Here is a 24731-nt window from a genome sequence, read left to right as displayed (position 1 = left end):
TGTGAAAGGTGGCTAATATGAGGGGGAGTTCCGGACGGTGGGAGGTCGGAGGACATGTCGTAACATATTAAACCTTCACAGCGTGGCTGAGCCACTTCAATTACTCTTGTTTCAAATCACTTTTCCCCATTGAAATGAATTGACATGCCAGCTCGGGCCGGCACTATTTAATAGTTATCGACTCATCGGAAAACCAGACGAAAATATATTTGGCATTAGCTTCTTGCAAAATCTGTTTGTGACAAAATTATTAAACTAATCCAAACAAACAACAACAAACACGAGATGGCGTGATGTTATATTCAACAACCTTTTTGAAACTGAGAGTTACTTCTTGAGTAAAAGGTGCATTATTTTAGGAATAATTCATCATTCAAATTAAGTATGAATATTTTATTTTTACATGTCACTATTAACACCAGCTAACTTCTTGATTGACTTGTACAAGCATGAGAAATTCTGTTATTTTGCTGACATTGACATTAAACGTGAAACTATAAGGCATTTATGTATACTAAGATCCCAGCGGACCAATTTCAGGCCTCCGTGGACAAAATAGGATGGCCACGAGACAACGCGACAAACTGACGTGCCGTGAACTAAACTGAATGTGGCAGTACGAAGTCAAACCGTATCAACCATATCAAAACGTGGAGGCGGTCCGTAGTGGAATGGAAAAGTTCAGGTACATGAGATGGATGAGGGAATGATTTGTTGACAGGAACCTATTATTATCAGACATTTGTTGAGAGGCAGTATGTTTCCCCCTCGCTGACGCCGACTCTGGAGGGAGGCAGGGGAGCTTCTTTCGAGTGGGCTGAGGTCACAAACGTGCGCCAAAGTCCACGTTTCATCCACAAAAAGCCTTGACAAAACGTGAGAAATCTTAGCAAGACGTGTTACGAAGGGGCAAAAAATGGCCAAACTCCCACAGCGCTCTACGTTTCAGGAAAATGGGGGCTGCCGTGGCCACCGGGAACACAGTGTAAACATAGCTTCAACGAGTCGGTCAAGCTTCCTCTGAGCAGCTAACTCTCTTCAGCTGGCCGGCCCACAGCTTGCAAATGTTCTGTGTGTAATCTAAAGATATATATTTGGACACGGCCGGGATGAAAGGGAAGGAGCGGACCCGCCTGGGAATTACAACCTCCCGGGATCAGTAACTGGCGGTTTAAAAGCAGGGTGTAGGTGCACTGGCAGAACCACAAGAATACAGGTTTTACATCGAGTCCAGTCCAATTAGAAAGGAAAGGCGTGCAGCAAGAAACGTCAACAGAGAAGCTGGCGTGAGTCAACAAGTTGAATTTAAAAAATGTCTTGAAAAGTTTAAAAATAAATTAATGAGTTTTCAAACTTTTTTTTTTTCTTTTGTTCAGCATAACACTGACTTCAGCGGATTTATTCAAAGTGATCCAAAAAAAAAGAAAGGAAACAAAACATAATATACTGCAAACAGGGTATCCTAAAAATTTGACACAATTTATTAGTCTAATAACGTAGCCAGTTGTCGCTCAAATGATCTCAAATTTGAACAAGTTGTGTAAAATCTACATTTCATGTTTCCTCCGCTCAGTATGAAGACAGAAAATCACAGTACATTTGCTATCGTGCTTGTTTTTCTATGCTGCTAAAATTCGAGTGAAATTAGATTAGTGTCTTCGTAAAATCGGTTATCTATTGGAATTTTGAGGAATAAATCTTGTATTTTTCAACACAAGCCTATTTAAAATTTGCATGCCTAGCAAATGTAAGATATTCATATTTTAAATGTTGGGGGACACTCTGTATATGCTATCACAATGAATACCATCCATCCATTTTCCGAGCCGCTTATCCTCACTAGGGTCGCGGGCGTGCTGGAGCCTATCCCAGCTATCATTGGGCAGGAGGCGGGGTATACCCTGAACCGGTTGCCAGCCAATCGTAGGGCACAAACAAACAAACAACCATTCGCACTCACATTCACACCTACGGGCAATTTGGAGTCTCCAATCCATGCATGTTTTTTGGATGTGGGAGGAAACCGGAGTGCCCGGAGAAAACCCACGCAGGCACGGGGAGAATATGCAAACTCCACACAGGCGGGGCGGGGGATTGAACCCAGATCCTCAGAACTGTGAGGCTGACGCTCTAACCAGTCGACCACTGTGCCGCCCACAATGAATACATACAATAATTTGACTGTAGTGTTTCTCTTTCCTCCCAAAAATGATTCCTTACTTGAATCAGCTGCGTCTCTTTGAATTACAAACCCACCCACAATGTAAGACGTCGTTAAAAACAAATCTTTGAATACGACCAATCACAAGTTGTCATCATGGATAAAAATGTTTCCAAACAAAAGTCAGAATTGGGTTAAGTCGTGTGAAGGTAATTCATAGGCGACCGGGCTGAATAAATACAATAAATAAAACAACAAACATACTTCAAGAAACGCAGCTTCAAAATTTACTACGATAAGGATTGCAACAATCCAAAATAATGCAAAATTTGGTTTTAGGTCATTGATCTTAATTTGTCCTGAATATTTTTAAATGCTGCTGTCTGTGCTAATGTTTCTCCCGAAGATGGTGACTCTGAACCCCTGCATATTTGCGGTTTGGCATTTGTAAAATTTGACTAATTGCGGATTTTTGGGCTACCTATCCTCTGTTATTTGTTGAGAAAATATTGCTTTGGCACCATCTAGTCGCTTATTTATGTTAAACTGCGGGGTGGAGCTTCATTTAGTCAGTCCATAGTTTTGTCTAACAGAAAAATGGTACTTTGCTGCCCCTTATATGCAATTCCAAACATTTTTTGTAAGTGTCAATTAATGGTGGCTTTTCCCTATCCCACACATAGCGGGTGTTTCCTGTATATCGTGTTACTGCCGCATCACTCGCCATTATAGAATCATCCGAAATCTGATTGGGTGGCTCAGCACAAATCTAGACCTCCAGGATGCTGAACTGCCTGCAAATGACGCCGCGGTGTCGCTTCTCCTTCAAATCAAATCAAATTGGGCGATGAGTGTGAAAACTTGGTGGGTTGTTTTATCCCGTCCGTCTACCAGCTGAAGAGTTTCAGGAAGTTCTGTAGGCCGTCTTCTCCGAGGAAGTCGAAGGAGCCCTGAGAGGAACCCAGGTGGACCAGCAGGAGTACGAGCAGGACGACGGCCAAGAGAGGAATCAGCAGGTTCCAGCCGGCCGCCAGGATGTTGTACCACTTGGCTTTATCGGAGCACTCCTGGGCCAGCTGCAGGTTACCCTGGGTCTTCTGGTCCCGGGCCTGATTGGTTAGAACAGTAACTGCTTGTTACGTTTTCCAACCTCCTCAGATGAGAACCCAATGTAATAAAAGATGTAAATAGAGAGAGGCACAATGAATATTAAAATGTCTACACACCCCTGTTTAAATGCCAGGTTTTTGTGATATAAAAAACGAAACCAACATAAATGATTTCAAACCTTTTTCCACCGAGTGACTCGTACAACTTAATTGTTTTTTAATCTTTCCCAGAGAAGTAAAAATAAACAACGCAGACATTGTGGTTGCACAAGTGTGTTCATTTGGTGATGAGCAGTGTTGTGTAATGGTAAAACAAAAAAAAGTGTCATTGTCTGATAAAACAAAGGTTGAATTTTTTGGGCCATAATTCCCAAAGGTATGTTTGATGCGAGCACAACACTGCTCATCACCAAGAGAACCAAGAGAGGTTGGGGATAGTCTCGGGGTTCTGGTACGGATTTGGGTTTGTTTTAGGGTATGAGCTAACAACATGCTACTACTGCTATCCGTTTAGGGTAAGGATAATGTTAGTTTTAGGACCTGAGCGAGGGCTAGTAGGATTAAAAAAAATGGACAGTGAGGGGCTTGTCTAATGTCCACTGGGTGGTCAATTCAGCAGTTGCATTTTAGAACCAACTGGAGACGCTTGAGGGAAGACTGGCTGACTCCAAAGGAAAGTGGATTGCAGTAATCCAGCTGAGATGTGATGAAGGCATGGAGTAAATGAATTAAAAAAATAATAATGATTATAATAATGAAGTAATACATTTTCATAAACCAATTTGAGGACGGGGGGGGGGGGGGGGGTGTATTCATGATCACGAGACTGTTGCTAAGTATGCAGTGGCCATACTTTGCCCACCCCTGGGTTAGGATCTGGGTTCAGGGTTAGTTTTAAAACTACAGTTAGGGTTAGGACTTGAGTTAGAGTGAGCCAGCAACATGGGTTTGGGTTTTGGGTTAGGACTAGTGACATGCTTCTACAGACATGGGGTTAGTTCTGGGTTTAGGCTTTCTCCAACCAATGAACCCATTTCAGTCATTTTTAACCACTGCTCTTCTGACGCCTCTCAGGTTCAATGCTGTTACAGCTGTTTAGTTTTGGAGCAAAGCAGGCTTCTTCTTCTTCCCTCTCTAATTTCTCTTGAGCGCTCGCCCACCAGGAACATGGCAATTACGCCATTTTTAACCACCCAGACGAAGCCACTCAGCGTCTTTAATTAGAGACTCGTGGCCAGTCCACTGCTGGTGCTTGAAAATATTTCTACACCCTGTAGTTTCTTCTTCTATGTAAATCGATTTATTGGCTCCATTGGTTGTATTTTTGAAGGCTTAATGTCTAGGATCGTTTCTGATACATTTACTGTTAGCCTAGTAGCATAATTGCCTATGTCATTTTAAACTTACTATAACAATAGCAATACAAAATCTCAATTGGCTTGCTCATAATTGCGTTTTTTTCTTTAGGTCTAGATTCTCAGTCATCCAGGTCATGGCAATCAGTCGAGACAACTGGATTCTTCTGGTTTGTTGAACCTGCTGCTTTTTTCCATCCATCCATCCATTTTCTGAGCGGTTTCTCCTCACTAGGGTCGCGGGCGTGCTGGAGCCTATCCCAGCTATCATCGGGCAAGAGGCGGGGTACACCCTGAACTGGTTGCCAGCCAATCGCAGGGCACATACAAACAAACAACCATTCGCACATGCACACCTACGGGCAATTTAGAGTCTCCAATGAATGCATGTTTTTGGGATGTGGGAGGAAACCGGAGTGCCCGGAGAAAACCCACACAGGCACGGGGAGAACATGCAAACTCCACACAGGCGGGGCCGGGGATTGAACCCCGCTCCTCAGAACTGTGAGGCTGACGCTCTAACCAGTCGTCCACCGTGCCGCCGCTGCTTTTTTCTTGTTTTGAAAATGTTAAAAAAATACTTTTTGCTGTCAGGCTAACAACATGAATTAAGTTTAAAAAGAATTGAAGACCGCAACAATGCAACGCAAACCCTGAAGTAAACTATGGATGGGGAACATGTTTTCCACCAGTTCTCCAAGGGTCTTTCTTACATGCTATCAGAATTGTCTTCCTACCTTGATGGAGTACAGGAGAGCCATGAATCCTAGGCAGCAGAAGTTCACATACAACGTGTTGCACAGAGACCAGAAGATGTAGTCCCGAGGCGGGTTCTTGCCCATTTGGCCCATGTTGACCACGGTGGAACCCGCCGGTTTGCGGGCAGACTTGCAGTTGGTGAGTGGGTTGCAGTCGGAGGGGAAGTTGTAAGAATGGTTGTACGAATGGTTGTCCATGGTTTCGTCCGGTTGACACTGCTCGAGCCTGGCTTTCTTTTGGGGAAGCAAGCAAGGAGATTGAGTGGAGAAGACTTCCCCCCGCCCCCCAAGCAAGAGGCTTATATGGGCCGATGAAAAGGGAGGCGACACATGGGCATGGGCCTTTCATATACTGCACCTCTGTCATTATGTGGTGAGCCTGACAGAACCTAAAATAAGCAGCAGCCAACAAACAGAAAACTTTGAGGGAGAGGATGGAATTTGTCTTTTTTATACAGGTTTAATGTGCAGATGGGAGGAAATTCAAACCATAATCGGAAAAGGCCTTAACTCTTCTGCCAGTCAATCACATACATCAATAGAACTCAATAAGCCATTCAACTGTCCATCTTGTCCTTCAATTATTCAATCCACCCATCCATCCAGCCACCATCTATCTCTTGTTGTACCGTTCTGTACCATTCATTCATCTAGCCATCTCTTTTTAGTTATAATCTGTCCATCCATCCAACTGTCCTTCAATTGAGCCTCTCATCTGGCCATCCAGCCATCCTTTTTCAACATCCTTTTGTCCATCTGTCTGCCTTGTCTTTCTATTCATCATTTCAATATTCCCTTCTATCTGTCCATGTCATTTTATCCATTTAAATGTCCATCTATCAGTGTCATTTATCCATCCAACCATTCACCCACCTTTTCATCCATCCAGTTGTCAATACACCCTTTGATACACCCTTCCGTCATCCAACCATAGTCTTTTAGCATATACCCATTCACCCATACAACGTCCATTTTCTGTCCTTGTAGTATTCAACTGTCTACCCCTTCATCTATCCATATATCTTTCAATCTTTTATCTATTTTTAATTCGTCAATCCATCACACCGCCTATCTTTCATTTATGAACTACTACCCATTCCCTTAACAGTTTATTTGGAAATATCATAAATGTCACAAATAAACGAGAGTAAGAAAATAAATGAGTAAATAAAAAGTTGAAAGAGGTTTGCAGGACCACCACCCCTTGCTGGTCGGTTAGAGTCAATTTCAACAGTTTCTCATACTCTAAGGTACGTACGGTACGTCTATAAAATGGTAGTTTCGGTGGCAGAGCTAGACTTTAATCCTTGGGGTGGCCAGGGGGTGGCCAAGGCTATTTCAGGGGGTCCACGGACTATGACAATGAATTTGTTTCACAACCAACGAATTGCAATCAGTCTCTAAATGTTGCAATGTACATACTAAGCATACAGGTGAGGTTTGTGCACATAAATTAAACATTTTTAACAATGTTTACAAGACAATGTACACACAAACACAACTTCAAAAACTGCAACAATTTTGTCAATAATCACAGAGTAACCCGCTCACAGTTATCCACTGACACACGTACACTCACACACACACAAGCCATTCACTCACTCACACACACACACACACACACACACACACACACACACACACACACACACGAGCCATTCACTCACACTCTCTCTGTCCACCTTACCGTTGCCTGACTTGCTTCTCTTTAAAAATAAGTTATGTATCTTGCCCCCCTGTCTTTTCATTTCTCAACGGACCCTATGAAAAAAAAATGGCCAGTTTTGTAACTCTTAGCATGACTTACAATTGCACAATGTTATCAAATCCCCACTTCAAGCCTAAAACATGTCAGGGGAAATAGACCACTGTAGTTGTAAGTTTCATATTCAAACATTCAGCTACTCAGTGGTTCCCAACTGGTTTTGCCTCGGGAGCCAAAATTTAACTTAGTCATTAAGTCGCAACCGACATTCTTTAGCAACTCAAAATTATTTCATTTTTTAATGAATAAAAACGCAGACTTCTTTTTTTTGTAGTTGAAAAAAATGCAGATTTCTTGAATCGAATAATAAAATAAAACAGAATACATACTTAAATAAAAAGGCAGAATTCACTCAATTACAGGTAGGCTAATCCGATTTTAAACAAGCTAAATTGGTGACACAATCAAAAAAATCACAATCTGAAATATAAAGGTAGAATTACCTTGAATTGCAGTATTTATGCTTTTTAAACAAGTTACACATGTGAAGCTCATTAACAGCACTTTTGTGATGCCCTCAACTCCTGAAGTTTTCTTTGAAAGCACTCCACTAGTTTGTCTTAAGTGTTTTTAACTAGCCTGTTGTGCGGTACATTTTGCATGAAATAAGATGCTGCATAGAAGAAAAGAAAAAATGTAACAGCAACACTTTTGACACTGTAGCGGTGTCAGTATTAAAGCTTTTCAACAAAAATATCAGCATACCAACAGTTTAGACGCATAACAAAGGGCAAAACGTGAAGGATAAAAACCCCACCCTCCTTCACGTCATATTTCATTGACGCCAACAGAGCATGAAACAGCTAGGTGGCCGATTGTCTGCTAGTTTCATTCCTCTAAAATCATTGGAGAAACACGTCAATATAAGCAGCGACCCCAATTAAATGTGCACGTTCATGTGGAGTGGAGGTTGGAAGCTGACACCGGTCATGTGTAGACGCCATGAGGCGTAACTTAATGTTAACTTTAGCTCGATGCCTGTGGCTTCTAGCAAAACCTATCTGAACACACGTTTTTAAACAGTGACTCGTTAGGACACCACCGTAAAACATACTTTGGAATGACGTCGTAGATTGGCTCTGGGGGCAAATCCTCTTCTTCTGTGGCGATTCTTCTTCTTTTCCTAATAAACGTGGATTACAACTCTTTGTGGTACATCGCGCCAACTGTACAGGAGGGATTTAGCAGTCCAAAGGCATCACTGATTTCAAAGTGCAAACGGTTCCTTTCGACAAGACGTGCAATCCCGTGATATGTCAATCATCTGGCGGGTGACGTGTATATTCGACGTAGGAAGCGAAATTAACACTTAGCTAACGTCTTAGTAAAGAGAGTTTTGATATGGAAAATATTAAACATTTAAAATAAACATTCCGCTAGGGGAGGTTAAAAGTGATCATAGCAGAGGATGGTTTCGATCCACCGACCTCTGGGTTATGGGCCCAGCACGCTTCCGCTGCGCCACTCTGCTCGATGCTATTCAAGTTGAACTGTACACCAATATATCTGGTGTATAGTTCCAAATTATAAAAAAAACCGTGGACCAATTAGGTCTTCAAAAGTAAATTATGTAGATAAAATAACTATTTACGGGTACATAGTTCTGTGTGATTTAGATCATCCTGTGCTCTGATTGGCTGCTGGTAACATGACGTATCCTCTGACAGGCTTTCGATGGCACCCAAGCGTCCTGCATCTTGGAAGTCTTCTGGTAGCGACCGTTGCGCCAGAGGAAGATGTATGCTTCAGGAAGGACGGAGTTACGCTTTTAATGTGCTGAGAACTTTATTCCCGTTCACTCCTAACAAAACAACTGGCTATGGTAGTCCTTAAGGCATTACTTCCATCTAGGGGTATTAACAGCACACAGCACTTATCAATACTGTACAGTATTTTCCTCTACATTGTCTTGCTTGCTCATTCTTTTTTTGCGTTCAAATATGTTTACAATGTGTTTAAAAACGTGTGTAAGAGGTAAAACCATATTGAAAAACTTTTCTTTCATGGATTTTCACCTATAGCGTCTGGGTCTGTAATGTATCCATTGTGATCAAGGGAACATTTAATAGTTTTATATTCATGGCCTGTTAGTGTTTTCCATAAAAATAGGTCCTGCAATTATGACTAATACTGTTAACTTAGGTTAGTGATAGGCTACTACTGTGTTTCGATTTAGCGGTATGTACAAATTTGGGGTAAAGCGCGGGCCCACTCTTCCCAACAACCTCAATCCATCCACCTCAACCCAAGTTGTCTTTTAGCCAGAGGCTCATTAGAAAACAAAAATGTAGGAATAAAAGTGGGAGGTGTATGTGTATTCATGCACATTACAAACATTTTTATTGGATTTGAATTAAATATTTTCTATGAAGTCCCCTTAAAACTTAATAGATAAAAAATGTCCAAACTAACAACAGAAAACATTTTTTTTTTTAAAAAAGCAAGTCCCAAGCAGAACGGATTCCCCATGGAGACGAAGGAGAAGAGAGAGTAGATGATGTAGTCGTGCGGCCGCTGCGAGGTCACGTTGACCGGTGCCCCGGCAGGGGGGCCGAGGTACCCGTCAGAGCTCACTGTCTGCATCGGGACTGCCACAGAGGGGTTGACTGCTGGGTACATTGCTGTGTGCGTCTCAAATGTCAAGTCAAATACAAGTTTCTTTCTTCTTTTTTTTTGAATGCTAACAGGAAATGAGGTGGCTGACTTTTTGACGCAACTATAAAAGGACACAACATTGAACATGGTGAACACTCACAATGTGTTGCAACACGTTCTGCTGGCAAAATTATTTCCCAATAGGAAATATTGTGAATTCATTCAGCACAGGCCAATGTTAAACCCTGAATACCTGTCAAGGTTATGTTTGAAGTTATGTTTGACATGTGTGCATATAGACACACGTATATATAAATAAAAGATAGGACAACTAAAAAGATGCTGATATGCATTTTATTAATAAAAGCACTGTTTTATGTCCCAATCAAGAAGTGTTAATTAGGCAACATTACAAATACACGACCATCACTATTTTTCACCCATCTCACACTTTAAAATGTGACAGACAAGGCACTGTGCTGTACTTCTGAACATATTCCAAGATAGATGAAGGTTTTTCTGGCAAGCAAGCGTTAAGACGATTATGGCATTTGTATTCTGGCCAGCGGTTCAGTCAGGTATGAGATCAAAGTACGACTTTTACTATAAGAATGGCATTTCTTCATAGCATTTTTTAGACCAGGGGAGGGGGTGCTTTGAATATATTTGCTTCCTGTAAATGAACAAGCTTTCTTGAGGCAATGGATGGGGTTAGGGGTCCGCTAACATTAGAACTGCTCGTACAGAGACGATCAACAACAATCATTATTGTTCATTGAGACCGACGAAGGCACGAATCCAACAAAAGCAGAAATCAGTGGATTACTTTCATTTCACTTGAAGCCTTGTTAGCATTTTCTTGGTTTATGATCTGTTGATTCTTGTCCTTTGTTGTAGTTATTATTGTGACTGCTGTCAGGGAATGAGCTCCCGCTGGAAATATGTTTACATCTTGGATGAAGTGGTGACGGCCGATGCTCCTGGACGGCTGTACACATGAACAGCGTTCTAAGAGACAAAGAGCGACAAAAGTGATATAAAGTCATATATAATACATAATATAACATAATACATTAGCCTGCTAAAATGCAAATTAATAGTACTCCAAGTACTGAGCAAATTGGCATGTAAACTAACTGTCAATCTTTAGAGTGGTTTTACCTTCTGGGCTTCCGTATTGTACTTGTTGAGAAGGCTCTGAACCCTGTTTGCGTAGTCTGGATGGACGGCTTTCAGGCTCTCCACCTGAATGATCAGAGAGCACAACTTAAGAGAGATCCACACCAGGGGGCGATTCGAGAGTCAGAGGTTTAGGGTGCTGAGCTCCTGGCCAGGCACGACAAATTTAGAACATTTGCACATTTTAACAATTTCAAAGTAAACATCAGAACTCAGCACTCTAATGTGCAAACAAACAAATACAATTGCTTATATTATAAATAATTACTATACAAATACTATATGTAGTTATACTTTTAACCTTAGAGGCCCCTCCTCTTGGCTGACGTATACGATAACGTATTAACTCATTTCTGGAAACATTCGGACTGTCCTGTGTGTGGCTGTGTGTTACATTTTCTCTCTAGACACTAATTTGCTGTTCATAATTGGTTATTCTCGGCTGTAACAGCAGATTTCTGTGAAAAGTGTACTGAAGCTCTCAAAAGCACTAATTTTAGTGTTTCGTGGCTACATTTCACAATAGCTTAGCGGTTTAGCACGGCTAAATGGTCTTCTGTTAATTACTCCTCGTCCTACTTTTGTGAAAATGATACTTTTCAGAATGGCAGCTTTTTCGCCACCATGGAGGCGATGATTAGTGACTTTAAAATGGGCAGCTGAGCACCGTGTCTAGCCACGCTAGTTAGCCAGCCGCAGCAGTGGAGCTGCCCGCACGTTCGTCATGCGTGAGGAAGATTCGATGAATCATCCAAAAACTTTTTCGTAATTTATTGGTAAGGGCAAAATCTTGTGGCAGCCAATTACAAGCCGCTGTACTTGGAGTTCAAATGCGTGTTAGCCACTCTCTCTCTCACTCCCTAACACACTCCAAGTGAACCTATCGCGTAACATGTCCTCTCCGGAACATTTTCGACTCATCTGGAACAGCGGAGCACGTGGCAAGTGGCCATAACAAAATATGGCCAAACCGGAACACTTGACACCTCTGGGTATATGAGTATAAAAAGTAAATCGCAAAGCGGTAGTAATGGGGAGGTTTGTTGCTTTGATTTTCGCTAGTTTAAGCCTGACTAATTTTGGTAATTTTCCTTCTAGCCATGTATAATACGCACCCTCGATTTCTACTGACATTTTAGACCCAAAAAAATAATTTTATACATGAGAAATTACAGTGTTATCAATATTAGCTATTTTACATGTACCATTCATCTAATTCAAAATTAAAATGTGGCCCTTAAGCACTAAAGTTTGCCCATCTCCTGAACTATATGCACTTACCAGGCGCTTCTGGATGAAGAGCTGCGCCCCCTTGAGGTGGCCCGCTATGTTCTGACAAAGTCTCTGACGCTCCTTGTCGTTCAGCACCTGCGTGTAGAAGGCACGAACCTGCAACGGGGCACACGACCACTTGTTAGTCAGAAGTGGCTCAAATCTGACCGGAATCCCGTTGTCCAGCCTGAGATCGGCAAGGAAACACGGGGGACAAAACTAAAGATTTTACTTTTTCATTCTGTGCTGAAATGTGTGTCAGAGTCTTTACTTTTTCACTTTTACTTAAGGACAGGAGGTGAATCAGTTGTATTTTAGTTTCTGAGTTATTTTTTTTTAATTTTTTTTTACACAAGTATCTTCTATTGAAGTACAGAGTGAGAGTACTTTTACCACATCTGTTTAAACATGGCACAATGGTTACCTGGGTGACTTTAACTTAATCTTCGAAATATTAACAAATATTTCAATATTTATTATCAGAGTAAAAGCTTTACAAGCATTGCTAGGTATAAACAATTATGATTTTTTTTTTAAAAAGTACTGAAGTTGGTTTAGTGTTTACCTATAGCCTGAACATAAATGGAGTAAATATCTCTGAGTGAGTAACATTTAACATTAATGTTGTGCACTTAGTAGGTTATGGCTGTATGCTATTTATTTGTACTTTTACCACATCCTGTTTAAACGTGACACAATGGTTACCTGGGTGACGTTATCGTCATCTTCGCTGTTGTAACGCGCCACATCGGTGGACACTTTGAATGACGACTCCACAAACTGAGGCTGACTGTCTGGAGCGCTGAAGCTGTTGGGATAGTAGTTTGGAGCGCCACCTGGAGGACAGACGGCATATGTGTAATCAGACATGCTGCCACAGGGCCAATAGAAGACTTACCGGTACATTTGCGCATATCAATGATGAAACAAAATTCATTGCTTTAGACACAGTGACGACAATGTGTCTGAAATTCCCCGCATAGGGCCCCTTACTTGATGTGTGACACAACTGGAAACCCCCTTTGACACTGCAATGACATGGTACGCTCTGTAACGGGCATGCTTTTTTATTTTATGCAGGCTTTCTTTATGTCAAGTATTCAATAAAAAAATTTATTTGCTAATAAATCATCCTCGTTTCGGTTCTTTTTCATACAAAGACGTCGCTATAATGTACACTCATTATGAGTGACGTGAGGTGAAAAAAAACCTTAGTAGCAAATGGCGACCTCTACTGGATATCAAGGAGTAATGCATGCATGAGAAAGCCTCATTAAAACCATCTTCACTCTGTACTTGGGATCAATGAAGGATATCTTATTCAGCATACATACTACATTGTTTGAAACACCCACATCGCTCACGGGTGCAACAGTCCAGGATTCACATATTAGTGTTAGCTCATGATAAGTGGTGATTGCTTAATTGCTCAGGGAAGTTGATACCTGCTGTTGGGCTTTTTTTTTTTTTTTTTTCACAATTTCAACTACTTTCCCTATGGAAAGTTGTCTTACCCATTTTTTTTGTTTGTTTTTAGCTAAAATGCAGCAAATTATTGAGTCACCTGACCTTGGTTGTCAAGCACGCACATTGGGCCGTCGCGCTGGTAGTTGGCCACACGGGCTCTGAATGGGCAGTTGACGGGGATTTGCAGGTAGTTGGCGCCCAGTCGGTGCCGATGAGTGTCCGGGTAGGAGAAGAGGCGACCCTGAGCGTGGAGACAGGTGGGCTGTGAGACCAATAAAGGCCGCTTTGAGTGCTGAATCGTATGTTGGCATCGCCGCTATGTCAGATGCGGGAAAGTCACCGAGGAAAGACGACTCAATCGTGTGCTGCTTGGAGCTGTGCCGACCGTTTTAACTTCCACAGTTAAGACTGAACAACAACGTTTGATTGTATTTGGCACAATATCATTTTGCGAACAGAATGCGCTGACTTTGTGGGTAATAATATGAAGTCCCACACGTAATACTGCAGCTTGTCGAGGGGAAACTAACCTCCAAACAACAAAGAAGTCTCTTATTTAACGAAATTATCCTGACGTAACTACACTGATTGTTGTTAGTTGCTTAGCTAACCTTATATTATCATAATATGTAGCGTTCCCTAACATAAAGGGAGCGCTCACGATACCACCAATTCTCAAGTGTATGTACATGTGTGCTGCTTGTACCTGCAGCATCTTGTCAGGACTGGGCTCGATGCCCGGTGGCATGTTGCTGGGGTCGAATGCCAGCTGCTCCACCTCGGCGAAGTAGTTGACCGGGTTCCTGTTCAGGACCATTTTGCCCACAGGGATCAGCGGGTATTGTTTATGCGACCACACCTGAAGGAGAGAGTGATTTGAACTTTTTTTTTTTTAGTTCAGTTGTATTCAAGTTAAATACATTTGCATTTAACCTTTAAGAACTGATTAAAGCTCGCCATTTTACTGTGCGTGCTACGTCTGGCATCTTCGCAGTGTGAGTAGTTTTACTTTATTTCAGTTTTATTATTAAATGGTATATTCGTTTTACACTTGCATGGCCATTAAAGATTATTAAAATGTTCAAATATGGCCTGTCGAGTGATTAAAGACAAAATGAATTCATTTTACATTATTTCCTCTGGGAAGTTAACAAGTGTTACAGAACCGATGCTGATGATTTTGTGGGTACCTAAGAAGGTAAACATTGGAACTGCTCCAAATTAGCATCGTTAGACCTTGTTGAAGATCTGCGATCTACTCTTGTCCAAACGCACAGCTAATGGTTAAACTAAGTTTTCACATGAATTCTTATTTTTTAATAAGCACTTTTGTACCTTTGTGAGGTCAAAGGGGTTGAACTGGAACTTCTCGGCCTGCTCAAAGGTCATGACCTGGATGTAGAAAGTCCAGGACGGGTAGTTGCCGTTGGCGATGGCGTTGAACAGGTCTCCGATGGCGTAGTCCGGGGTGGTGGAAGCCAGGCGGTCTGCCTCCTCCACAGGCATATTCTTTATTCCCTGGTCTGTCTAAAACACATCAAATTGCAAACTGCATGAGGTTGTGTTGGAGGTTTAAAGAAAAAAAATGAATTCTTAATGGCTTAAATATCAAGAGTTGGGTCTCTGGAGTGCCTGCCCACCCGTCAAGAGACCTAGGAACTCTTGAATTGTGAAAGAAAAATGCATAATGTCTCCTGTAAGGGTGAGTTTAAGGCTTTAAGTGACCTTGTAGTGGAACTTGCAGTACACGCGCTCTCCGTCGGCATTGACCAACTTGAAGGTGTGCGAGCCGTAGCCGTTCATGTGGCGGTAGCCGTCCGGCAATCCTCGATCGCTGAACATGAAGGACAACTGCACGTAAAAAGACAAAAACATGTCATTCTTTTATTTTCAAAATTAAACCAATATCCAAACGCAAACCAGATTAAAAGACACATATGCTCCACACAGGGTATGGATAAGGGGTGATATATATTAGACTTTACACCGACCTGATCGGTATTGGCCGATAATTAGCATTTTATGCTGATCGGTCGATCGTTTTTCATGTCATAATTGGCCGATCCGATCAATGACGTCATCGATCGACTCCACAAAAGACATTTTCTCCACGTTGCTGTATGAATCCAAAAGCTAGTTTATTTTTAGCCTTGTCACATGTCTTGTGGTGTAGTACTGTAACTATCTGGTGGCGAATAAAGTTTTTTTTCAATCTTGTCGGTGAAAAAACACGTCGTCGGTGTGGGACTATTTTGCGGTGTCAACACGCAAGTTATTTGCAGTTTGTCCACAACTGAAGTACGTCGTGGGGAACGTCATCTAAATGCTTCAACACAACAAATTTGATCGGGCACCTGAAGAATGTGCACAAGGAGGAACATGCTGCGTTACTTGAACGCAGCATGGAGAGAACCCCCCCCCTCAAAAAAATAACAATAAAAAGGAAAAGCCAAATGGACGCAAACGCTGGACAACACCGTCCATATAGCCGGGACAGTGAGAAAGTTAGAGTAAGCAAGTCATTAACAGTATTTGTTAAAGTAATTTAATTACAATACACTAATTTAATTACAGTAAGTTAGCACCCATTATTTTTGTCATGTTGTAATGTACATTTGACCTAAATTTATGTCAGTGACCAATCTTGAATGCCCCCTAGAAGTCATTGATGTTTTAACTTTTGTCTAAAATGCTAGACAATACTTTTGAAGATACTCAGTATACAGTACACAAGTATATACAATAAATACTGTATATACTGTAAATAGACTCATAGATTGGTGATCGTCCCCAAAAATCCTGATCGTGTAAAAGCCTTACACACACATATATATATATATATATATATATATATATATATATATATATATATATATATATATATATATATATATATATATATATATATATATATATATATATTGTTGTACTGCCATGAAGACAAAAATAATAAATATATATATGTGGAGATTGTACATATAGTATAATAGGCACGCATGTATGTAATTCATTTTGCACCTCTTCATGGACAATTTAACTTAAAATGTATGATTTAAATTGGTTTTACTTTCTCCAACTGCTTTTCAGACTGGCAGCACAAAGTGTTTCAGAATGGGATAATATTAACATAAGTTTTTCATTTTTTCTGTACTGCATGTTGATGCATATAAATGTTCACTCAATCAAACTATTTTGCCTCTCGCGCCGCATGTCGCTGACCTGATGGAGACTCTCGGGCCTCAGGCTCCAGAAGTCCCACATCATGTCCGGGTCCCTCATGTGCGTCTGAGGATTGCGCTTCTGCGTGTGGATGAAGGAGGAGAACTGCACGAGGGGGCAAAACATCACCGGTCAGTACCTGTCTTCCACTGCTGAATAGAATGATAGCGTATGTGTGTATATTCAATATATTGCATTTCTTTTTTTCTCTGTAGTGGGCACTCCAGCCTCAAGATCAACAGCCAAATACAAATGCTAGAATAAGTTAGTGGTGAATCAATGTAAAAAAAAATATTTTAGCCTGTAAATACAGGACAATTAGTTTATTTTACACTATAGGGTAATGCATATTACCACTGACTATTATATTTTAGATGACTACAAATATGGTAAATAAGGGGGTAGGATTATCTAGGTTTCCTTTTTTGCAATACTAATTTTGATATCGCTTATTTGGGATGTTCGGAATTTAATAAACTACAACAACAACGTAATAATAATAATAACAATCTTTCAGGAGGGGCATCTGTCGATAAAAAATAAAATATAGACCAAAATCTCTTTAAAAATAAAAATCTTGGAAAAAGAGAAAGACGGTTGATATTATAAATAAACTATTTATAAATAACCTCTCTGGAAAGAAAAGCATAATTACACTAAAAGATTAAAGATGTTATCAAACGAGGGAAAAAAAGCTGAATATTTTCATGATAAAACATTTTATATTTTAGATTACAGTCATCATTTTATGATATTAAAATTGTCATTCCAAGAGAATAAAGTCATAATTCTACATGAATAAACTCTTGTATTGAAGTCACATTTTCGAGATAAAACTCACCAGCATGGCATCCTTGATGAAAAAAATGGGTGTGTTGTTGCCCGTCAGGTCCCAGTTGCCCTCATCCGTGTAAAACTTGACAGCGAAGCCTCGAGGGTCCCGCACAGTGTCCGCTGATCCGGATTCTCCCGCTGGAATACAGTGGAACTCAACATGACAGATACATCTCAAGAAAATAGAATATGGTAGAAAACTCAGTTCTCATACATTATATTGATTCAATAAACACTTTGGAAAATATTTTTCAGAGGGCAAATTCCTGCCTAATTTGTACAATAAAAATAATTTGCATTGTTTCTTGATTGTTTGTTACGTAATAGTCTAGTTTCTAGATATGGTAAATTTGGGGGTTTCATTTGCTGTAAGCTATCTTCTTTTCCTTTCGGCTGGTCCCTTTAGGGGTCACCACAGCGCGTCATCCTTTTCCATGTAAGCTCTCCTGCATCCTCCTCTCTAACACCAACTGCCCTCATGTCTTCCCTCACAACATCCATTAACCTTCTCTTTGGTCTTCCTCAAGCTCTCTTGCCTGGCAGCTCCATCCTCATCATCCTTCTACCAATATACTCACTATTTCTCCTCTGGACGTGTCCAAAGGAAAAATAGTCTGCTCTCTCTAACTTTGTCTCCAAAACATTGAACCTTGGCTGTCCCTCTGATGAACTCATTTCTAATTTTATCCAACCTGGTGACTGCGAGAGAGAACCTCAACATCTTTATTTCCGCCACCTCCAGCTCTGCTTCCTGTTGTCTCTTCAGTGCCACTGTCTCTAATCCGTACATCATGGCTGGCCTCACTACTGTTTTATAAACTTTGCCCTTCATCCTAGCAGAGATTCTTCTGTCACATAACACACCTGACACCTTCCTCTCCCCGATCCAACCTGCTTGGACCCGTTTCTTCACTTCCTGACCACACTCACCATTGCTCTGGACGGTTGACCCCAAGTATTTAAAGTCCTCCACCCTTGCTATCGCTTCTCCCTGTAGCCTCACTCTTCCCCCACCAGCCCTCTCATTCATGCACATATATTCTGTTTTACTTCGGCTAATCTTCATTCCTCTGCTTTCCAGTGCATGCCTCCATCTTTCTAACTGTTCCTCCAGCTGCTCCCTGCTTTCACTGCAGATCACAATGTCATCTGCAAACATCATGGTCCACGGGGATTCCAGTCTAACCTCATCTGTCAGCCTACCCATCACAACTGCAAGCAGGAAGGGGCTCATGGCTGATCCCTGATGCAGTCCCACCTCCACCTTAAATTCGTCTGTCACACCTACAGCACACCTCACCGCTGTTCTGCTGCCCTCGTACATGTCCTGTATTATTCTAACATACTTCTCTGCCACTCCAGACTTACGCATCCAGTACCACAGTTCCTCTCTGGGTACTCTGCCATAGGCTTTCTCTAGATCTACAAAGACACAATGTAGCTCCTTCTGACCTTCTCTCTACTTTTCCATCAACATCCTCAAGGCAAATAATGCATCTGTGGTACTTCCTTCTAGGCATGAAACCATACTGTTGCTCGCAAATACTCCCTTCTGTCTTGAGTCTAGCCTCCACTACTCTTTCCCATAACTTCATTGTGTGTCTCATCAAGTTTATTCCTCTATAGTTCCCACAGCTATGCACATGACCCTTGTTCTTAAAAATGGGCACCAGCTCACTTTTCGTCCATTCCTCAGGCATCTTCTCTCGCGCGAGAATTCTATTGAACAAGCTGGTCAAAAACTCCACATCCACCTCACCTAAATGCTTCCATACCTCCACAGGAATGTCATCAGGACCAACTGCCTTTCCATTTTTCATCCTCTTTAATGTCTTTCTAACTTCCTCTCCTCGGTCCTCTCAGCGTCCCACTTCTTCTTAGCTAACCTTTTTCCTTGTATGATTTCCTGTAGTGTGAGGTTCCACCACCAAGTCTTCTTCTCTCCTTTCCTGCAAGAAGATACACCAAGTACTCTCCTGCCTGCCTCTCTGATCACCTTGGCTGCAGTGGTCCAGTCTTCTGGATGCTCCTCCTGTCCACCGAGAGCCTGTCTCACCTCTTCCCGAAAAGCTGCACAACACTCGTCCTGTCTCAGCTTCCACCACATGGTTCTCTGCTCTGCCTTCCTAATCTTCCTCTCCACCACCAGAGTCATCTTACACACCACCATCCTATGCTGTCTAGCCACACTCTCCCCTACCACTACCTTACAGTCGGTAACCTCCTTCAGATTACAGGGCTGCATTATTTGCTGTAAGCTATAATCATCAAAATTATGCACACAAATAAAAATAAAAATATTTCAGTCCGAGTGTGTTGTGCATCTCTGCGTTTCACTATGAATTGAACTCCATCCATCCATTTTCTGAGCCCCTTCTCCTCACTACGGTCGCGGGCGTGCTGGAGCCTATCCCAGCTATCATCAGGCAGGAGGCGGGGTACACCCTGAACTGGTTGCCAGCCAATCGCAGGGCACATACAAACAAACAACCATTCGCACTCACATGCACACCTACGGGCAATTTAGATTCTCCAATTTATGCATGTTTTTGGGATGTGGGAGGAAACCGGAGTGCCCGGAGAAAACCCACGCAGGCCCGGAGAGAACTTCACACAGGCGGGACCGGGGATTGAACCCCGATCCTCAAAACTGTGAGGCAGACGCTCTAACCAGTCGGGCCACCGTGCCAATGAATTGAACTACTTAAGTAAATTAAGATTTTGACATTGTTTGAATTTATAGAGATGTAACTGTACCTACTTTACTTACTTTTACTATTACTCTAAGAATAATTATTTATCCTGGGTGTGTCTTGACTGAATAATTATTAAGACACACTGGAAACGGTTTAAAATTGTTAACATGTTTGATTATATTATTCCTTTAAAGGCTTCTGACTTGTCCCGAGCTTCACTCAACTACCAAGTTTGGAAAAATGATGTTTATGTGTTATCCTAACTGTAACCTCCAAACAACTAAAACATAAGCTCTGGCTGTGCTTGGGGGAGGTAACCAAGGTTTTTCGATAGACATGTACACGTACCCACTGTGGAGAAGCGGACGGCGATGGGCGTCACTTTGCCCACGTGCTCGAACACCTTGGCCTTGCAGTAGCGGCGAATGTCGTGCGTCACCTCGAAGTAGCCAAACGCTCCTGTGTGCACACAGAGAAATGTTCTTTGAATCATGGTTAAATCCTTTCAGACACAGGTGTCAAACTCAAGGCCTGCGGGCCAGATCCGGCCTGCCATATTATTCTCTGTGGCCCACGAAAGCAAATCATGTGCGTCGACTTTGTGTTTCTTGCTAAAAGACTAAAATTCCAAATTGTCTTCACTTCTAATAATCAGAATCATCTTTATTTCGCCAAATCTGTCAAAAACACACGAGGAATTTGTCTCCGGTAGTTGGAGCCGCTCTAGTACGACAACAGACATTCAATTGACAGAGAATACTTTTGAGACATAAAGACATTGAGAAAAACTGTCACTGAGCAATAAAAGGTTGATAGTAACCTGGTAATGCCGGTACAATTTTTATTGTTTTTTGACAAGTGTGCAAAAAGTTGCAGAGTTCTCTAGCAACGAGAGCAGTTGGAATGACTAATAGATAGTCAGGTGCAATGACCATTGTGCAAAGGTGAGATATTGCAAGCATTTCTTTTGTTACCAAAGCCCCTTTAAAAAAATTATTGAATTGGTATTTATCAAACAATTTTTTACTGGCTTATAGCTGGGATGGGCTCCAGCACGCCCACGACCCTTGTGAGGATAAAGCGGTACAGAAAATGGATGGATGGATGGATTAAAATGAGGCAAATATACATTTATATGGGTTCACAATTATAATGGCCATCCAAAGGAAACAATGATGTGAGCCATGACAAAAAGGAGTTTGACACCGACATGTCTAGATGCTTTAATTGTACTTGAAATTGGACTTCATTACTAATTGGAGTAAAGAAAACTTGTCTGGGGGGAGGGGAGAGAAAAAAAAAAAACATTCTCTCATTATTCTGGCATTTAATCAACAGAACTATTTTTGGTAATCCTAACTGAACAAAAACAGGAAACGTTTAGTCTGAGAAAAAAAAGCCTTTTAATGTATAAGGAAAAAAAAAAAGTTTTTCAGATAGTGTATGTAAACATCTAATTACAATTCTGTAAACATAATCCTTGATGAATTAACATTTTGTAATGCTCAATAATTTATCAAAAGGAGCTGTAAAACTGCACGGCTTGTGAGGCAAGGTGATTCTGTAAAAATAGGTATGTGCGACTTGGTCGCACATACCTCGGGTCAAAAGTACCAAACGTGAATAAATCACTCCTCTTGCACGATAGAAAAAGGCACCACATCTTTGGCAATGTTCGAGACTGACTTCGGACAACAAACTTAAATTGATTCAGCTCATGTTGTCTATTTTTTGGGAATTAAAGTCACTAGTCTCTCTTTTTTTTTAAAAATAAATAAATAGTCGCTACAGGGTTCAGAAAAATCACTATATATAGCGACCAAAGTGCTAAGTAGTGACGATGACTGTTCTTTTGTAAACTAGCACCTCTATGTGCAGGAGCTATTATGTTTTTGTAAGCAGTGAATGACTGCAAAACCTGAAAACAAACAAACAAACAAAAAAACATCTTGAGAAATAGACTCGAATTATTTGAATAAAATCAATGAATTGCACCATATTAGGCTGTAGGATTAACGGCACCTCCATCACTTGTACCTTTACAAAAAAACAAAACACAAAAAGCCTCCCCCCAAAAAAACACAGCTGTGTCAAGTCGCACAAAGAGCCAAACGACTTTTGAAGGGAGTCGGTCATGTCACCTGCCCCTTTGGCGTGCACCACTCGCTCTGGGATGCGTTCCCGATCGAAGTGGGCTATCTCGTCTGTGAAGACCACATCCTGGACCAGGAGGGGGCCCCTCGGTCCGGCCGTCTGCAGGTTCAGCTTGTCTCCGATGGGATGGCCGCCTCCGGTGGTCAGCTGTTCGGGCCTCTGATGCACACAGCATTGACAGTAGGAGTCTGTTTCATGCAGATGTTTGCGGACATAACCCAAATAATGTGCTACGATAACATTTTGGACATTTCAAAGACCCACATACTTGCTTAACAGATAAGAGGCACAAAGGCGTAGTGTAGATTTTTCAGGTACATTTGTACTTAAGTATTTATTTTTCAGACAACTTTTTTATTTTGACTCCCTAAATTTGAGAGCTATCTGTACTTTCGACAATTTTTTTCAAAATAGGCAAATTACTTTTTTTTTTCTTTTTTTTCCAACAACAAAAACAGAGCGGTAACGTCAACTGTCGTTGAGATCTTGGAGTCTTATAAGATGAGAAGAAAACGGGAATAGCCGCGACATGCAGGAGCGTGACCCAGGGAGCATGAACTATGATGGCAACAGATTCGGAGGAGCAAGATAGTTCACATCCATGGCCTTATTTCAGAGAATTGCCAAGAATGATTAATGCCAAACGTGTTGTGTCTTGTGCCTGCCTAAAAAACATCATCTTCTGGCGCTTAAAAATGGTCAATCGAATCTGAAAAAACACAAAGTGTATTTTTTCCAGTTGTTATGAGCTAATATAGCATTTTTGTAAGCAAAACTATGGGTCCATGTTTTGATTAGCCCGTTAATAAAAGAGGGACACTATTGAGATTATTTTTTTTATTATTATGTGCAGAGATTATTTTTTTTCCTGCTGTGCCAAATGCCAAGTTAGTAAAACAAGTATTCATTTTTTACTTTTGTACTTCAGTACTATTCAGTATGTCTTTTTTTTTTTTTTTTTTTTTTAATATATATATATTTTTTTTTTTTTTTACAAAGGTACATGTACTATTACGTAACGATTTTGAGTACTTTTGTCACCTCTGGTGAGTAGAAGTGCTCAAAGACGTAACAATTGGCTGCTTGGTCTGTTTATATAACGGACAAGGTTGAAGTCCGTTGGTTATGAATACCTCCGGTCTGGACTACGAACTACTTGTTATTCTCTCAATTACTTTTCTCCGGTTAGCAGGTCTGTCATTTGTTATTTAGGCCAGAATAACTGCAAAACAGCTAGCTACGATGCAGACAAAGGCACGCTACACAACACTGAGTGCAATGACAGAATAAGTGTCACCATCTTCGTAATATTGGATGTTATTTTCATATAAATATAGGCTAGCGACGCCTAACAACTGACGATGATCTGACAAGGGTTAGCTAGTCACCCATTTCGACCTGGTACGAACCTGCGAGGCTCTATTTTGTTTCCATGTCTTCATTTGATCCGATGCTTTGTCCCTGCTGTCAGCCATGTCGAGGTTCTTCGTGAACCAAAAACCAACAACCGCAGTGTTTACCTCAAATGATCCTCACAGGCTTGTCGTCTCATATATTTATTTATTTCTGTTTCCGGACTTTGCTCGATCTTGTCCCGCCCCTCAGCGGCCCTCCTCGCCTCTGATTGGTCGCCGTGCAGGACGCTGAGCTACTTTTGGGACGAGAAGAAAAGCAGCAACCCAAATATGACGTCACGTAACTTTCATGACTTCAATAAATGACTTGCTCGATTGAACTGTTGTCCGAGGCTCAAAATGAATAACCTCATGTCAGTTAGATACTTTAGATGCCTTAAGACAAAGGTCTCAATTGTTTTTCATTATTTTTATTATTAATTATTATTATTATACATTAACAATGTAATAGAGTGATTATTTTAAAAAGAAAAAGAAAAACTAACAAATGAGATAAAAAAAAAATAATAAATGGAATTTTAAAACACTAAGTCAGATACATTGGATAACTAGCAAAAGCTAGACAAGGGTACTTATTTATTGTAATGTTTAACATTTATTTGAGTGATAATTCTAAATTAACCAATACAAAACAAATTAGACTTAGATTTAAAAAAATAACATGGAACTGTAAACTAGCCAGTGAGATAGTCGAGTACAGCTAGACTTTAAGTACCTATTGGACAAGAATGTGTATTTGTTTATTCACATTT

At 41.0% G+C, this 24731-nt stretch overlaps 2 protein-coding genes across 4 annotated transcripts; both read right to left on the bottom strand.

Annotated features, from left to right (window-relative positions):
• Positions 1-413: 413 nt before the first annotated feature.
• Positions 414-8595, bottom strand: ifitm5 (interferon induced transmembrane protein 5). Of its 3 annotated transcripts, XM_061677924.1 has the most exons (6): positions 8576-8595; positions 8203-8271; positions 7071-7144; positions 5742-5772; positions 5363-5617; positions 414-3270 (listed from the first exon to the last, which is right to left on the bottom strand). In XM_061677924.1, exons 4-6 carry the CDS (start codon positions 5748-5750, stop codon positions 3049-3051), a joined length of 486 nt encoding a protein of 161 aa, XP_061533908.1. In that variant the 5' UTR covers positions 5751-5772; positions 7071-7144; positions 8203-8271; positions 8576-8595; the 3' UTR covers positions 414-3048. The 3 variants fall into 3 exon arrangements, with proteins under 3 accessions (XP_061533908.1, XP_061533909.1, XP_061533910.1); XM_061677925.1 differs by lacking the exons at positions 5742-5772; positions 8576-8595 and having other exon boundaries at positions 8203-8561; XM_061677926.1 differs by lacking the exons at positions 5742-5772; positions 7071-7144; positions 8576-8595 and having other exon boundaries at positions 8203-8561.
• A 1488-nt stretch (positions 8596-10083) lies between these two features.
• Positions 10084-24147, bottom strand: cat (catalase). Its single transcript, XM_061677923.1, has 13 exons — positions 23974-24147; positions 22552-22723; positions 20759-20869; positions 17722-17852; positions 16881-16985; positions 15387-15512; positions 14997-15188; positions 14368-14520; positions 13764-13902; positions 12900-13030; positions 12204-12311; positions 10905-10988; positions 10084-10751 (listed from the first exon to the last, which is right to left on the bottom strand). The coding sequence occupies exons 1-13, from the start codon at positions 24037-24039 to the stop codon at positions 10689-10691; spliced, it is 1581 nt and encodes a 526-aa protein (XP_061533907.1). The 5' UTR covers positions 24040-24147; the 3' UTR covers positions 10084-10688.
• Positions 24148-24731: the final 584 nt, after the last annotated feature.

The sequence above is a fragment of the Phycodurus eques genome, chromosome 5 (genome assembly GCF_024500275.1).
Source record: "Phycodurus eques isolate BA_2022a chromosome 5, UOR_Pequ_1.1, whole genome shotgun sequence".
Lineage (NCBI taxonomy): Eukaryota > Metazoa > Chordata > Actinopteri > Syngnathiformes > Syngnathidae > Phycodurus > Phycodurus eques.
This window is presented reverse-complemented; position numbering and strand designations above follow the sequence as displayed.

Excerpts from the sequence above, each read along its gene's own strand:
- ifitm5 (XM_061677924.1), bottom strand. Across the intron at positions 3,271-5,362 it reads CTCTCCTGTACTCCATCAAG|GCCCGGGACCAGAAGACCCA; the intron begins GTAGGAAGACAA and ends CTAACCAATCAG.
- cat (XM_061677923.1), bottom strand. The coding sequence starts at position 24,039 with ATGGCTGACAGCAGGGACAAAGCATCGGATCAAATGAAGACATGGAAA. Across the intron at positions 22,724-23,973 it reads AACAAAATAGAGCCTCGCAG|AGGCCCGAACAGCTGACCAC; the intron begins GTTCGTACCAGG and ends TGTGTGCATCAG. Across the intron at positions 13,903-14,367 it reads GTCCTGACAAGATGCTGCAG|GGTCGCCTCTTCTCCTACCC; the intron begins GTACAAGCAGCA and ends CTCCACGCTCAG.